At 43.5% G+C, this 17,461-nt stretch overlaps 1 protein-coding gene across 1 annotated transcript in view; it reads right to left on the reverse strand.

The window, feature by feature from the left end:
- Positions 1–17,461, reverse strand: part of LOC112223275 (cadherin-23) — a 117,807-nt gene that overhangs the window by 13,419 nt on the left and 86,927 nt on the right. Inside the window, exons 12-16 of the mRNA XM_042317137.1 lie at positions 3,979–4,168; positions 2,884–3,029; positions 2,239–2,458; positions 1,680–1,832; positions 1,324–1,437 (exon numbers count right to left, since the gene is read on the reverse strand). Coding sequence (XP_042173071.1) covers positions 1,324–1,437; positions 1,680–1,832; positions 2,239–2,458; positions 2,884–3,029; positions 3,979–4,168 — 823 coding nt within the window. The remainder of the gene's footprint in view (positions 1–1,323; positions 1,438–1,679; positions 1,833–2,238; positions 2,459–2,883; positions 3,030–3,978; positions 4,169–17,461) is intronic.

Consider the following 17,461-nt stretch of genomic DNA (forward strand, 5'->3'; position numbering starts at 1 on the left):
CACATCTGGACACTGTTTTTTATTGTTGTTTTTATACAAGCCCTTTGGCTTCCAAACACATCTGGGCACTGTTTTTTATTGTTGTTTTTATACAAGCCCTTTGGCTTCCAAACACATCTGGACACTGTTTTTTATTGTTGTTTTTATACAAGCCCTTTGGCTTCCAAACACATCTGGACACTGTTTTTATTGTTGTTTTTATACAAGCCCTTTGGCTTCCAAACACATCTGGACACTGTTTTTTATTGTTGTTTTTATACAAGCCCTTTGGCTTCCAAACACATCTGGACACTGTTTTTATTGTTGTTTTTATACAAGCCCTTTGGCTTCCAAACACATCTGGACACTGTTTTTTATTGTTGTTTTTATACAAGCCCTTTGGCTTCCAAACACATCTGGACACTGTTTTTTATTGTTGTTTTTATACAAGCCCTTTGGCTTCCAAACACATCTGGACACTGTTTTTTATTGTTGTTTTTATCTGTATTGTTGTTTATCAACTATTTTATTTGGTGTGAATAAATGAAACCTTAATCATTAAAACCATACAATAGAAACCAAAAATGGACACCGTCTGAGCCTTTGTAAACCCCATAAAAAGAAATCTGTATTTTTGTTTATCACCTATTTTATTTGGTGTAAATAAATGAAACCTTAATCATTAAAACCATACAATAGAAACCAAAAATGGACAAAGTCTGAGTCTTTGTAAACCCCATTTTTTAGAACATACCAGTGGGATACTCAAAGTTCAGCCATGCTCAATCACTTCTGAGGTAGTTACATGAGTAGTCTCTTCTCTGAATCCCCCCCCCTCTAAATACATACTCACAGTGAGGGGTCTGAACGGCCCTATCAGCACACACATGGTCATCCCAGAACAACTCAGATAAACTCAACAGTTTCAGCAACAACACGAAACCTCAGGCGTTGGCTGCATCCTAAATGACATCCTATTCCTTAGAAAAGTCCACTACTTTTAACTAGAGCTTTATGTACCCTGGTCAAAAGTAGTGCACTAAATAGGGAATAGGTTGGCATGTGGGATGCAAGCCTTCTTGGTCTCTCTTTGATAAGACCATGAAAAGCAACTGTCTTTTTCACTAAGTACATTGCTGGGAGAAATTGCAAATTGCTGGGAGATTACACATGGAGTGTTTCTTTACTTCAATAGTTTAATGATTATGAAAAGGAACAGAGACCGTTGCACAACAAGACTTGCATGCATCACTTCTCACTTCTCAATCTCACAGATGTACAAAAGGTCTATATACACAGAGTAGAAAGAAAGATGAAAAATGCTCTTATCGGGCTAGGACTTACCGATAGCCTCTATGACCAGTGAGTATGTAGCCTGTGTCTCTCTGTCCAAGCCAACCACAGTCCGAACCACTCCATCTCTGAAGCCAACACTGAATTTACCATCCTGGTTACCACCTGCAGAACACAACACACAGATGGTGGAGTATTACATGTACCTATATCTCGGCTATTCACTTATACACATGAATGAATGCAAGCATGCATGCACACACACATACACATAAAAAAGTAGTAGCACATTCACATAATACAACTCTACGTCTTGCCAACCAACCACACACACACACACACACACACACACACACACACACACACACACACACACAGTCTGCCATGGCCTTAGTTTGACCTCTGACCTGTGATGAAGTAGCTGAGCTCGGCGTTAAGGCCAGCGTCATTGTCGGAGCAGTTGAGGCGAGCCACCACATGGTCCCTGGCGACGCTCTCCTGCAGGGACACGTTGTACACCTTGGGGAAGAAGGTGGGGGTCTCGTCGTTGGCATCTAGGACTGAGGGACACAGAGTGACAGGCAAGCAGACAGACAGACAAAGAGAGACAGAGAGACACATTGTCTCTTGTAAAATAACTGTTATCATGCTCAATAGGCAGACACGACAAGCAACACATTTAACAGATGGTCATTCTTCTCCCAGTGCTTCTAAAATATATGCTTCTGACCAGCAGGTAGTGCTATACTAAGCAAAATACTGTCTTTAATCAATTTTTAATATGGTATAACATTTGAATGTTGGACCAGCCATGACCTGTATTCACAAAGCGTCTCAAAGTAGGAGTGGTGATTTAGGATCAGGTCCCCCTGTCTTAGTCATTATGATCTGAAAGGCAAAACTGATCCTAGATCAGCACACATACTCTGAGACAGTAAGTGATTACAGGCCCTGATGCTTGCAAACCTGTGATGGTAAGGGTGCTGGTGGAGGTGCGTGGGTTCTGCCCTTGGTCGTACGCCACGATCCTCAGGTGGTACAGGCTAATCTGCTCGCGGTCCAGAGTTGCCGTTGAGTACAGCACACCCGTGGTGGTGTTGAGATAAAAATCAACGCGTGGCATGCCCACCAGTAGCCCCATGGTAACCATACCATTCTCCTCCTGATCAGGGTCCTCCACCTGGATCTGATGAAGGAGAGGAGATATGAATTGAGAGAGAGGGAGAGAGGAGGAAGGGAGTGGAGAGGGGGAGAGAGAGAGAGAGAGAGAGAGAGAGAGAGAGAGGAAGGGAGAGGAGAGGGAGAGAGGAGAGGAGGAGGAGCAGATGAAAGGATGGAAGGGAAGGAGAGGAGAGTAAAGGAAATGAGAGGAAAGGGGAGAAGGGAGAGGGGGAGAGTAAGATGAGATGTGGGGATAAGAGATAGAGGGGACAGAGCGGGACAAAGATATGGAAGTGGTGGGGAGAATAGAAGTGAGAGGAGGACATGACAGACAGGGGAAAACAGAAACAAAGAAACAATTTAATTAGCCCTCACACACTTCCATCTGATTCATCTGAAACAATTACACAAGCATCTAACTCTAATGACATATTGTAATGGTGTACTGACCTTGAACACAGAGGATCCACTAGGCAGGCCCTCTGGCACCTCGGCCACAAAGGGCAGGTTAAGGAAGATGGGGTCATTGTCATTAAGGTCCAGCAAGTTGACGTACACCGTGGTGCTGACTGAGGAACGCAGTGGAGGTCTGCCAACTGGAGTGGGCGCCAGAGGTACAAACACAGCATTTACAGGAGCACAAAACTCCAATAAAAGTTTTACCAGAGGGGGCCTAGACTAGCTAGTGATAGCCAACTTAGCTTCAGCCGGCTGGGGTACAACCGTGGCAAAGTTGGTTTGACATTGGATAGCCTGGGGCTAGTTAGGGACCATCATTAAATTACACAATGTAAATGGGCCAAAGTTCATATTTAACTTTTTTTGGGCTTCATTTAAATGCATTTAGTATTTTAATTTCTACAATTTTTGAGTTTTTTAAGTCACATAAATTTGGAGCCATTGACATTCAAAATATTGTGTAATTTACTGATGGTCCCTAATAGCCCCATGGGGATATCGAATGTCAACCAAATTGACCATGGTCATTACGATCGGGTCACATGCAGCTGCGCTCCGAATTGATGATTACTTTGGTGCTGCCAGCTGTGGGCATTTGGGCAGGATTGAAATAAACGGTGCCCTTCATTCCTTGACATAGCATTTTTGCCTATCATTTCGTAAATCTCAGTTTTGGACGAGAATGACTTTATAACCCAAATTATCCTATTTAAACTTTGTAGTCAATTTTGAAATTAGAATACATGTTTCTGACTGATACCGATGCCACATAAGCCTTTTTCTAAATGAGAAGTGGTTTTTTGGGGCAGTTACTCTTTAAAGTAGAGACTCATATATGAACGCACACTGTAATTTCGATAGTACAGGCTGAGAGATTGACAGACTCTTCAGCCCCAGACAGTCGCGCGTGCGCACGCGCGCACACACACACACACACACACACACACACACACACACACACACACACACACACACACACACACACACGGTCTCAGTCCCAGATAAACAGCTAGCCAGCCAGACACACAGAACAACAAACCAACCGACCAACCAACAAGCAGAGTTCTGGCCTGGTGTGGGACTCACGATCGACAGCAGACACGATGATGGTCCTCATGAGCAGGATGTCTTTTGGGTTGGACCTCTCTCTGTCCAGCACGGCCCCGCTGGTCCTGATCTTGCCTGTGCTGCTGTTGATGGTGTAGAAGGGGTTCTCTGGGCTGATGCTGTACACCACTGTCCCATTGTCCCCAACATCTGGGTCTATCGCTAGCACCTGGAAGGATGTATGGGGGGGGAGGTATGAGGGGGAAGGGAAAGTGGGGAGAGGAGGGAGATGAGAGAAAGGAGGAGGGAGGGGAGAGAGGAGGAATGATGAAAGAAAGAAGGAATGAGTCTTAGTGGGGGAAAATCTGACAATCCCCACCAGCACCGCACAACAACCTAATATCTAACGTGATAGGTAATGTATACGCTGGGCCGAGATTGCGGCATGATTTTTTTAAAGAGCTGATCAATTATTCACCGCACTGACGAAGAAAACGCTGGAAACTGGTTAATTGGTCAATAGAGGAACAAAGGTTTTGCAGGTCTTGAATTATTAAAGGACTAGGTAGATAAGACATCTCTGAGCCGTACATTGGTTAATTAAGCCGAGGCATCCCGCTAGCAGGACAACTTCCAGTGAAACTGGATGGCGTGCAATTCAAATAAATAATCATAAAAATGATGGATATTAAACATTTAGGTACATATAGGTGTCTATTATCGGTTGAAAGCTTACATTCCTGTTAATCTAACTGCACTGTTCGATTTACAGTAGCTATTACAACGAAAACATGTCATGCGATTGTTTGAAGACAGCGCCCCACTTCAAAATATTTTTCCAACTGCACAGGTTTCATAAATTCACAAATAACGATTAAATATTCACTTACTTTTTGAAAATCTTCCTCTGATTTGTCATCCAAAAGGTCCCAGCTATAACATGTAGTGTCGTTTTGTTAGATATCGTTCTTTATATCCCAAAAAGTCAGTTTAGTTGGCGCCATCGATTTGAGTAATCCACTCGTTCAACATGCAGAGAAAGGAATCGGAAAATCTACCCCTAAACTTTGTTTCAACAAGTCAAAATATGTTTCTACTCAATTTCTTACGGAAATAAGTATGTTCAATAGGGAACCAATTTTAGCAGGTGCATCTTGTCTTCATGGCGCGCACAAACACAAATTTCCAAGACTTTGTCTCTGTACAAAAACTAATATATCTTATTAGTTTTGGTAGTTACAAGCCTGAAACCTTGAACATAGACTTCTGCCACCCTGTGGAAGCCATAGGAATTGCACCCAGGGAGCTATTTCCAGTATGCCCTAAGAGGATAGTCTCTCAAAGAAAAAACATTTCCGGTTGGTTTTTCTTTGGATTTTCTCCTACCATATGTATTGTGTTATATTCTCCTACATTATTTTAACATTTCAACAAACGTCAAAGTGTTTTATTTCCAATGGTACCAATTATATGCATATCCTGGCATCAGGGCCTGAGCAACAGGCAGTTTACTTTGGGCACATTATTCACGTCATAAAAAAATTTGAAAGAGAGGAGCGAGAGAGGGAGAGAGAGAAAAAGAGAAAGAAAAAAATTGTGGACAGTAGTGGAAGGAGATTTAAGGGTGAGGGGAAAACTTATTCATAGGTAGCCCCAAAGTCCATTTAAATTAATCAATCTAAGTCTTAGGAGAGAACATACAATTATAACATTAGCCTTGTCTATTGAACTGTGGCCTCCACTTACATAGATATCAGCAGGAAATATCATTTTGTTTTTTAATTAGGTTAAGTAACCTCATTAGAGATTAGATGACCAATTGTGTGTGTGAGTATGTGTGTGCATGTGTGTGGGAGGGGGGGGTGGTTGAAAACCGTCTGACTGTGTGTGTGTGTGTGTGTGTGTTGTAGGGCTCTAGCCTTTCCCCAGGGCACTGCGACTAAATTCATCTGCTCACTGCGCTCAGCAGGTGGCACACATCAACCCTTTGGTCAGAGGGGGGCAAGGGGGACGAGGGTGAGTACCGTCAGAGCACCAACGTAAGGGAAATCCAACACTATGAAAAAGTGCATCCAACAAAAGGGAAAAGTCTGCTGCCTCTGTTTGTATGATGGAAATTTGCATACAGTCCAGAATGTTATAAAGAGTGATTAGATGATTTGCAATTAATTGCAAAGTCCCTCTTTGCCATGCAAATGAACTGAATCCCCCAAAAACATTTTCACTGCATTTCAGCCTTGCCACAAAAGGACCAGCTGACATCATGTCAGTGATTCTCTCATTAACACAGGTGTGAGTGTTGATGAGAACAAGGCTGGAGATCACTCTGTCATGCTGATTGAGTTTGAATAACAGACTGGAAGCTTCAAAAGGTGCTTGGAATCATTGTTCTGTCAAACATGGTTACCTGCATGGAAACACGTGCTGTCATCATTGCTTTGCACAAAAAAGGCTTCACAGGCAAGGATATTGCTGCCAGTAAGATTTCACCTAAATCAACCATGTATCGGATCATCAAGAACTTCAAGGAGAGTGGTTCAATTGTTGTGAAGAAGGCTTCAGGGCGCCCAATAAAGTCCAGCAAGCGCCTGGACCGTCTCCTAAAGTTGATTCAGCTGCAGGATCGGGGCACCACCAGTACAGAGATTGCTCAGGAATGGCAGCAGGCAGGTGTGAGTGCATCTGCACGCACAGTGAGGCGAAGACTTTTGGAGGATGGCCTGGTGTCAAGAAGGGCAGCAAAGAAGCTACTTTTCTCCAGGAAAAACATCAGGGACAGACTGATATTCTGCAAAGGGTACAGGGATTGGACTGCTGAGGACTGGGGTAAAGTCATTTTCTCTGGTGAATCCCCTTTCCGATTGTTTAGGGCATCCGGAAAAGACAAGGTGAGTGCTACCATCAGTCCTGTGTCATGCCAACAGTAAAGCATCCTGAGACCATTCATGTGTGGGGTTACTTCTCAGCCAAGGGAGTGGGCTCACTCACAATTTGCCTAAGAATACAACCATGAATAAAGAATGGTACCAACACATCCTCCGAGAGCAACTTCTCCCAACCATCCAGGAACAGTTTGGTAATGAACAATGCCTTTTCCAGCATGATGGAGCACCTTGCCATAAGGAAAAAGTGATAACTAAGTGGCCCGGGGAACAAAACATCTATATTTTGGGTCCATGGCCAGGAAGCTCCCCAGACCTTAATCCCAATGGGAACTTGTGGTCAATCCTCAAGACCCACAATTCTGACAACTCCAAGCATTGATTATGCAAGAATGGCCTGCCATCAGTCAGGATGTGGCCCAGAAGTGAATTGACAGCATGCCAGTGCAGATTGCACAGGTCTTGAAAAAGAAGGATCAACACTGCAAATATTCACTCTTTGCAACAACTTCATGTAATTGTCAATAAAGGCCTTTGACACTTATGAAATGCTTGTAATTATACTTCAGTATTCCATAGTAACATCTGACAAAAATATTTACATCAGCAAGGAGCTGCCAGTGCCGTCAACCAGCCTGAGCTATCACTCAGTCCTGAGCTACCCCTCAGTCCTGGGCTACCCCTCAGTCCTGGGCTACACCTCAGTCCTGGGCTACCCCTCAGTCTTGAGCTGCCCCTCAGTCCTGAGCTACCCCTCAGTCCGGAGGTCGGCGGCGAGGGTCGCCGTTCCTAGGAAGAGACTAAAGCGGACAAAGACTATGGTGGAGTGGGGTCCACGTCCCGCGCCAGAGCCGCCACCGTGGACAGACGCCCACCCAGACCCTCCCCTATGGATTTAGGTGTGCGGCCGGGAGTCCGCACCTTTGGGGGGGGGAGGGGTACTGTCACGCCCTGGCCTTAGTTATCTTTGTTTTCTTTATTATTTTGGTTAGGTCAGGGTGTGACATGGGGGATTTATTTGTTTTGCCTGGTCTAGGGGTCTTGTATGTTTATGGGGCTGGCACCTTCCTAGGTAGTTTTGTATGTCTATAGCTGCCTAGATCGGTTCTCAATTAGAGGCAGCTGTCTGTCGTTGTCTCTGATTGGGAACCATATTTAGGCAGCCATGTTCTTTGGGTATTTTGTGGGTGATTGTCTTCTGTCTTTGTGTCATTGCACCAGATAGGACTGTTTCGGTTTTCACATTTGTTGTTTTCTATTTTGTAGTGTTCTCGGTTATCGTCTATATTAAACATGTTGAACACTAACCACGCTGCATTTTGGTCCTCCTCTCCTTCAACGGAAGAAAACCGTTACATGGACTTGTCATCTGGATGGCTACTGCACTTCAGCACACTGAAGAAACAACAGGCAGAGGGACCAGGCCGCAGCATTGTCACAGAGGTGATGGAAGATTTCATCAAGCAGCTGAGGGACAATATGTCCACCTTATTTGAAGACTACAGCATGCCCAAGGATATCATTGCGCTTGTACGTGATTGATAAAGTTTTTGATAAAGTTTTTTAAACCAATTAGTATATTTAAGTTTAACCACAATATTTGTTGTATTATTTTATTTATTATAGGGCCAGTAGGAGGCACTCTTTCCCCTGGTCTAAAAAATATCCCAATGCCCCAGGGCAGTGATTGGGGACACTGCCCTGTGTAGGGTGCCGTCTTTCGGATGGGACGTTAAACGGGTGTCCTGACTCTCTGAGGTCATTAAAAGATCCCATGGCACTTATCGTAAGAGTAGGGGTGTTAACCCCGGTGTCCTGGCTAAATTCCCAATTTGGCCCTCAAACCATCATGGTCACCTAATAATCCCCAGTTTACAATTGGCTCATTAATCCCCCTCCTCTCCCCTGTAACTATTCCCCAGGTCGTTGCTGCAAATGAGAACATGTTCTCAGTCAACTTACCTGGTAAAATAACAGATAAATGAAATATTATTTGTTGCATGAGGTCTTGAGTTAGAAATGTAACACTTAAGCATGCAAATTGGGGGATTTTCACACATACAGTAGCTATGCTATGAAGAGTCTAAAGTCCTTACAATAGGAAACCTTGTTCGCATGATGGGCTACAGCTGCTACAGTGCTGCAGGACACTTGTGAAAACCTGTTTTCAAATTGCCTCCAGCTGTCCATCACTACTGTAAATAAAAACACAGCATCTTGTTTACATCTTGTTTACATTCTTTATTGTAACCACAATGTCACAAATCATTTGTATCTACCTTTCCAATTACTTTTAGAGTTTGTGATTTGCAAATGTGCGCTGTGAGAATATCCAATAATAATAATAATCGCTTTGTAAATAAGGATGCATTATGAAAGGAAAATGACATGCGCAAGAGACTGTGGTAATATTTTTCCTTTTAGAAACTATGATACTGTACATGGCATCCAGGTAATTTTCATTTCTCTTAGAATAACTTACAAAACCTTTTTAACAACAGCTTTAGTAAGTAATATGCTACAGTCCAGTTACAGCTTGTTCTGATGAAGTAGAAACAAAAAAATAAGTGTATTTTTTTCATTGTCTATTTAGTGGCACTACAAATGTGAGTTAATATTTACAAAATAATTTACCAAACAAAACACATTACAAAATTGCATCCCCAAATATGATTGAACCTTTATTTAACTTGGCAAGTCAGTTAAGAACAAATCATTGTTGACAATGACAGCCTACCCCCAGATGAAGCTGGGCCAATTGTGCACCACCCTATGGGACTTTCAATCACCGTCGGATGTGATACAGCCTAGATCCGATCCAGGGACTATAGTGATGCATCTTGCACTGCGATGCAGTGCCTTAGACCACTGCACCACTCGGGAGCCATGACCAATATGACCAATATATAATGTCCTGCTGATAGCCCATCCCAGAAACTTTGCAGAACTCATAGCCTGCTACGCTTGTGAAAAACAGGGTTCATAATAATAATACTTTCCCCCCTTTCCACTTGTTAAAGGTTCCAATTGATAAGGTATTTTTTGATCAATATATTAAATATCAATATATAGTATATTTGAGTTTAACCACAATATTTGTTGTATTATTTGTTCTGTCTTTTCTGATGGACTAAACTGAAATTGCCAACTTTCTATGGCTTGTTTAAAAAATAACAATATTTTGGAAAATATTATGTTTTCAAATAACCAAAAGTGAGCGAGAAAAAGCACAATCTTGAACATGGGGTGAGACATTCTTACCAATTTGCAAATAAAGTCAGTTTGTTAATTTATTTCTGTTTTTAGAGGGAGAGAAGCCTACCGTCACCTCATGGGTTGCAGCCAGCACAGGTATTGAACCAGCATCTGTAGTAATGCAGTTTGCACTCCGATGCACTGTCTTAGACCATGCTGACACATTTTTTTTACCTTTATTTAACTAGGCACTGTTAAGAACAAATTCTTATTTTCAGCCTAGGAACAGTGGCCCCTGAACTGCCTGTTCAGGGGCAGAACGACAGCTCGGGGATTTGAACTTGCAACCTTCCGGTTACTAGTCCAACGCTCTAACCACTAGGCTACCCTGCCACCCCAAATTTCCTTGCACAAAGTATCTATTGTCCTGCTAATAGCCCATAATGGCTCTGTTCAACGTGACCGGTCGGGAGTAGGCTACAGTACCAGATACAGTAAGAGCAAAACAATCCTAACATTTCCACACCGTAATTGTAGTCTAACCAAAACACAAATGGGGATTCAGTGAAAATAAAAATCTCATTGATTTATCAAGCTCTGTCTTGACCTCTGAATGCTGTGTTTTTCTTCCACTTGCCTCTTGTATTGTATTTTCCAGTAAGCATAATCAGTGTTCTAACCCTTGCACTGGTCTGGAGCAGTGAATCAGTGACACAGAGCACTGTACTAAACCACAAATGAATAATATGTCCCTCAGCATAAATCTCAAAACTTTTAGTTGAGCAACCACTGCAATAGTCTTTCTTGGATGCTCTCCCTCTCTTCACTCTCTCCATGTGTATCTGTCTTTAATTTGAGCACTTTATCCATCATCGTGGAACAAGAGAGGAATGGAGCGATAAAGAGGCGAGGAAAGAACGAGTGGAGGTGTTGGAAATGAGAATTTTGTTTGTCTTTCTCCTTCTCTTCACTTCCTCCCTATGAACATACAGCCGTGGCCAAAAGTTTTCACAAAGTCTGCTGCTTCAGTGTCTTTCGATATTTTTGTCAGATGTTACTATGGAATACTGAAGTATAATTACAAGCATTTCATAAGTGTATAAGGCCTTTATTGACAATTACATGAAGTTGATGCAAAGAGTGAATATTTGCAGTGTTGATCCCTCTTTTTCAAGACCTGTGCAATCTGCCCTGACATGCTGTCAATTGACTTCTGGGCCACATCGTAGGCTGAATGGCTGCTCTGGCGGATCCTGGCTGAATGGCGGCTCTGGCGGATTCTGGCAGCTCTGGACAGGCAGGAGACTCTGGCAGCTCTGGACAGGCGGGAGACTCTGGCAGCTCTGGACAGGCGGGAGACTCTGGCAGCTCTGGACAGGCGGGAGACTCTGGCAGCTCTGGACAGGCGGGAGACTCTGGCAGCTCTGGACAGGCGGGAGACTCTGGCAGCTCTGGACAGGCGGGAGACTCTGGCAGCTCTGGACAGGCGGGAGACTCTGGCAGCTCTGGACAGGCGGGAGACTGCCGGCACTGGTGGTACTGGGCCGAGGACACGCACCTCAGGGCGAGTGCGGGGAAGAAGAACAGGGAGTACTGGGCTCTGGACACGCACAGGAAGCCTGGTGCGGGGGGCTGCCACCGGAGGGTTGGTGCGTGTAGGTGGCACTGGATAGAACGGACCGTGCAGGTGCACTGTAGCTCTTGAGCACCGAGCCGTCCCAACCTTATCTGGCTCGATGCCCACTCTAGCCCGGCCGATACGAGGTGCTGGTATGTATCGCACCTGGCTATGCACCCGTACTGGAGACACCGTGCGCTCAACAGCATAACACGGTGGCGCAGGTCCCCTACCTGGCTTCGCCACACTTCCTGTGTGCCACCCCCCAAGAAATTTTTGGGTCTGACTCTCGGGATTCCATCCGCTCCGCCGTGCTGCCTCCTCATCAGCGCCTCTCCGCCTTCGCTGCCTCCAGCTCTTCTTTGGGGCGGCGATATTCTCCTGGCTGTGCACAGGGTCCTTTCCCATCTAGGATCTCCTCCCAAGTCCAATAGTCCTGATTGCGCTGCTCCTCCTGCCGCTGCCTGTCACCATGCTGCTTGGTCCTGTTTTGGTGGGTGGTTCTGTACTGGTTTTCTTCCGTTGAAGGAGAGGAGGACCAAAATGTAGCGTGGTTAGTGTTCAACATGTTTAATATAGACGATAACCAAGAACACTACAAAATACAAAACAACAAATGTGAAAACCGAAACAGTCCTATCTGGTGCAATGACACAAAGACAGAAGACAATCACCCACAAAATACCCAAAGAACATGGCTGCCTAAATAAGGTTCCCAATCAGAGACAACGACAGACAGCTGCCTCTAATTGAGAACCAATCTAGGCAACCATAGACATACAAAACTACCTAGAAAGGGCCCAGCCCCATAAACATACAAAACCCCTAGACCAGGAAACACATAAATCCCCCATGTCACACCCTGACCTAACCAAAATAATAAAGAAAACAAAGATAACTAAGACCAGGGCGTGACAGTCCAAATAGAACTACTCAAGCTTCCTAGTAAAGGCCTCAAATTCCTCCATCTTGTCCGCGACTGTTTCCATGTTCCTTGTAACTGCAGAATGAACCCGTTCAAGTAACAGAATATGTCCATACAAAAGCTGTGTGTTCAGCTTGCAGTTAACGATTCAATGTTTCTGCATCGGGCCCCTATATGGGGCGAGAAGGCCACTGAAAGTACTATGCTTAGAATGTATTATGAACTAATCATATGTGTTAAACATTTGTAGTGTAGGCCAATTAATTGTGCTAATATTATACACTTATTATGTTCTGGCCCGCCATCATCCAATTGCTATAATAGGATTTGAAGCAATAGCCCACCCGTGTGTGGTCAACTATACAGTTTTGCGCTGATTTGAGATAAGCATGGGGACTGGTCTTTTATCTTATTTTCACTGAGTCTCCATTTTGGTATTGGTTAGCCTACAATTAGAGTGGCTAGGACAGGCAAGCCCCATACTATCGTGGAGGACTTAATTCTTCCTGCTGCCATGGATATGGCTGGGACAATGCTGGGGGAGAAGGCCCCCAAAACTATACAGACAATGACTTCATCAAACAACACTGTTTCACATAGCATCAGTGACATGGCTGTAACACATATAATTCACCGATTTGTATGAGAAGCAGTAATTGTTTCAAAACATGGCTGAGAAACATTTTGAAACATTTACTACTTCACACACAAGCCAGTGAATTATATGCCTTATAGCTGGATAAGTCAACAGACATGGCGGGCCTGACACGGCTTCTGGTATATGTCCGTTACATTTATGGGGGGGGTCAAATAAGGAAGACATCCTCTTCTGGAAACCAGGACAACATGAGAGGATATTTTAAAAGTACTGGACAGCTTTGCGACATCAAATGGATTTTGGTGGTCAAGATGTTTTGGAATCTGTACTGATGGTGCAAAAGCCATGACAGGGAGACAGAGGGGAGTGGCAACGCGTGTGCAAGCAGTTGCTCACGCAAAACATCAGTCACAGCGTCAACAGTGAAGCGGCAACTTCGTGTTGCTGGCCTTCTAAGTAGAGTTGCAAAGAAAAAGACGTATCTCAGACTGGCCAATAAAAATAAAATATTAAGATGGGCAAAAAACACAGACACTGGATAAGAGGAATTCTGCCTAGAAGGCCAGCATCCCAGAGTCGCCTCTTCACTGTTGACGTTGAGACTGATGTTTTGTGGGTACTATTTACTGAATCTGCCAGTTGAGGACTTGTGAGGTGTCTGTTTCTCAAACTAGACACTCTAATGCACTTGTCCTCTTGCTCAGTTGTGCACCGGACCTCCCATTCCTCTTTCTATTCCGGTTAGGGCCAGTTTGCCCTGTTCTGTGAAAGGAGTAGTCCACAGCGTTGTAGGAGATCTTAAGTTTCTTGGTAATTTCTCGCATGGACTATTTCTAAGAACAAGAATAGACTGACGGGTTTCAGAAGAAAGGTTTTTGTTTCTGGACATTTTGAGCCTGTAATCGAACCCACAAATGCAGATGCTCCAGATACTCAACTAGTCTAAAGAAGGCCAGTTGTATTGCTTCTTTAATCAGCACAACCGTTTTCAGCTGTGCTAGCATAATTGCAAAAGGGTTTTCTAATGATAAATTATCCTTTTAAAATTATAAACTTGGATTAGCTAACACAACGTGCCATTGGAACACAGGAGTGATGGTTGCTGATAATGGGCCTCTGTATGTACTGTAGATATTCTATTAAAAATCGGCCATTTCAGCTACAATAGTCATTTACAACCTTAACAATGTCTACACTTGTCACGACTTCTGACGAAGTTGGTCCCTCTCCTTGTTCGGATGGCGTTCGGCGGTCGAAGTCACCGACCTTCTAGCCACAGCTGACATACTTTTCATTTTCCATTGATTTTGTCTTGTCTTCCATCACACCTGGTTCCAATTCCATCAATTACATGTTGTGTATTTAACCCTCTGTTCCCCCTCATGTCCTTGTCGGTAATTGTTTCTTGTAGTGCTTATGCACGGTATGCTGGTATTTACCAGGTTTTGTTTGACCCATTTATTGTATTGTTCTGTTGACGGATATTAAAACGACACCGTTGTCAATCCGGTACACCTGCCTTCTCTGCCGCCAGTACGCGCAACTCACTACAACACTGTATTTCTGATCAATCTGATGTTAATTTAATGGACAAAAGAATGTGCTTTTCTTTCTAAATCAAGGACATTTCTAAGTTGCCCCAACCTTTTGAACGGTAGTGTATGTGAGAGTGGATTCTCGGCCCCCACTAGCATGAAAACTTAATACAGACACAGACTATATGTGGAAAATTATTTAAGACGGAGACTCTCTCCAATACAACCCAACATTGCAGATTTATGTGCATCCTTTCAAGCACACCCTTCTCATTAACCTGTGGTGAGTTATTCAATATTTTTTAATTAACACATAAGGTGTTATATGAAAGATGGCTAAATAAAGAGCAAAATTATTGATAATTATTATGTTGTTATTTGTCCCCTGGTCCTGTAAGAGTGCTTTGTCACTTCCCACGAGCCGGGTTGTGACAAAACCTCACTCATTCTCATGTTCAATACATGTGTGTGTGTGGTAGACTTACGATGATGGAAAAAAACAACATTTGAGAGTGCGCTGACCCTGGCGCTAGAGGGGGTATGTAGCTGGAGGTTGAATGTTTGAAGGGGTATAGGACTTTTTTGGAAACCACTGCTCTAGTACAGCCAACACTACAAAAAGTCAAATGTTTCTCAAAGATGGCCTCTGGTGGTCAAACTAGCACTAAGTAGCATTAATAGCAACAATGGCTGACAATTAAATAACGTCTTATAGAATTCTGCTGCAGCCCGCAAGGTGTGTTGCAGTATGACACAACTTTTACAGAGAGAACCACTGTACTACTACTTGTTCTATTTCTCTTCCTCTCCATCTCTCTATTGTCTCCAGTTCCACCATAATGCAGGAGGTGAAGAGAGAGGGAAAAGCAGAAAGATAAACATTTCATTGCCAACCACCAGTCTCTTTTTCTCTTCATCTCTCGTTCCACTGTGATTACTTTTCTCTCTTCCCTACCAGCCCAGCAGCAGGGTAATTTGCAATGCATTTGACTGCAGGCTACATTTTAATTAGCAATCGGACTCCCTTAATTACACTGACCGGCACCTTGATAATAATGGACAATCAGGTGTTCAGCAGTGACAACACGTTGCCAAAGACACCAGCAGGACAATAAGGGAGGGATAATAATGTGCCAATATATCCAACAAACACTGGCTTCTCGATCATTATCACTTTTATACAATGGGTTACCAACATAATAAAATAATGATCAACATATTTTAATTTTAAAAAAATGTTATTTTGTTAAATGTATTCATACTATTTCATCCTTCCACAAGATATAGTCCCGACACAAATCTAGGGTTGCTGGAAACATGACCCAATTTTTTGTTCTTTTTGTTCTGTATCTTTGGACGCGACCCAGTCGTTCGGTCTAAATGCTCCATTGCCATACTGACTGGCAATGTTCTTATCCCTTCCTTGCTAGCTAGCCAACTACAGCTAATTTACATTCACGTCAAAAAGTGCAGCCAGAATATCAGCAAAATAGCTGAATTTGCTCTTGTTTAAGCTGTTTTCTAGTTAGATTTATTTCAATATATCCATAACAATGAGCTTATGATGCATGACTTTGCCTGGCAGAGAAAATGTGCTCCCTTGTCAAGACAATCCATGACATTCATTTGAGCTGATATTGATAAATCAATCCATACACTCTCTTTGTTATCCACCACAGCTGACATAGCTATAGCGACTTATTCTATGTCATATTTATCTGTACATTCCCCTGGATTGTGCATTGGTTGAAATATCTGTTGGAGTCTGTGCTACTACTTCTGCTGCCTTGCTTCAGCCTTTTGGGTGTTGATGGTGCTGCAGTGTTGTCTTTGTTTTTGGCCAGGATGTTGCTCCAGCGTTTTCTGTCTGTCAGTGACGGACGCCAGAAGCTATGGAGCGAACTTTCGCAACGATGCCCACTCACTGACATATTCTCCCTTGCTTACAAACCAGAATTGGCCAGTTTCTGGACTGTCGTGGTCCTGATGCTGTGATTTGTGTATGTAGTTGTTCCCGCTGCAGTGCAGATCTTGGGTAGAAGTGGGTGGAGATAAAATGTAAGGGCATTCTCCGGGCATTTCAATAGATATTTCTCCAGTGATGCCACCGGGCATAGTGGGTTCCCTGGCTGCTCGAACATGCATCCCCTCTTGGACTCCATGTCCCTCTCCCTTGGGTCCAGATGATTGTTTGTGGCCTTGTTATATGCGAGAGTGGCGTATCTGAGAGCGAGAATGCATTGTTATAATATTGTTTTCCAGTAGCCTAATTATGTGTGCAACTTAGGAATAACACAACAAACAATATACCATAGACCGTTCTCATCTGTTTTTACAAGGAATGAGTTGGGCTTTAGTTGTCTGTTCCCCTATTTTCCTCTTCGACCCAGATGTAACTGGAGGCCGAACCACACTTTCTGAACTAGAACCCTTGGTTGGTGTATCGGGATTCAAAGCCTGGGAGTTTTGGAGGTGGGCCATGTCCTTATTGGTGATGGGAGGGTGGCTGTTTGTGATATATTTTCCTTGCTTTAGCTGTTTGATGTTGAGATAATGTCTCGATGCTTTTTATAGTGGAGATGAAGTTTACATTTCCTGGCAGGCTTGATGAGACAGTGGATTGCGCAGTGAGATGGAACAGAGTAAATGAACATAACTTGTGAAATAGACACCGGCTGGAATGCGGTTTTAACCAATCAGCATTCAGGATCAGACCCACCCGTTGTATAAATTATGGCAAGAACAGCTCAAATAATCAAAGAGAAACAA

The sequence above is a fragment of the Oncorhynchus tshawytscha genome, unplaced genomic scaffold (genome assembly GCF_018296145.1).
Source record: "Oncorhynchus tshawytscha isolate Ot180627B unplaced genomic scaffold, Otsh_v2.0 Un_scaffold_15173_pilon_pilon, whole genome shotgun sequence".
Classification (NCBI taxonomy): Eukaryota; Metazoa; Chordata; class Actinopteri; order Salmoniformes; family Salmonidae; genus Oncorhynchus; species Oncorhynchus tshawytscha.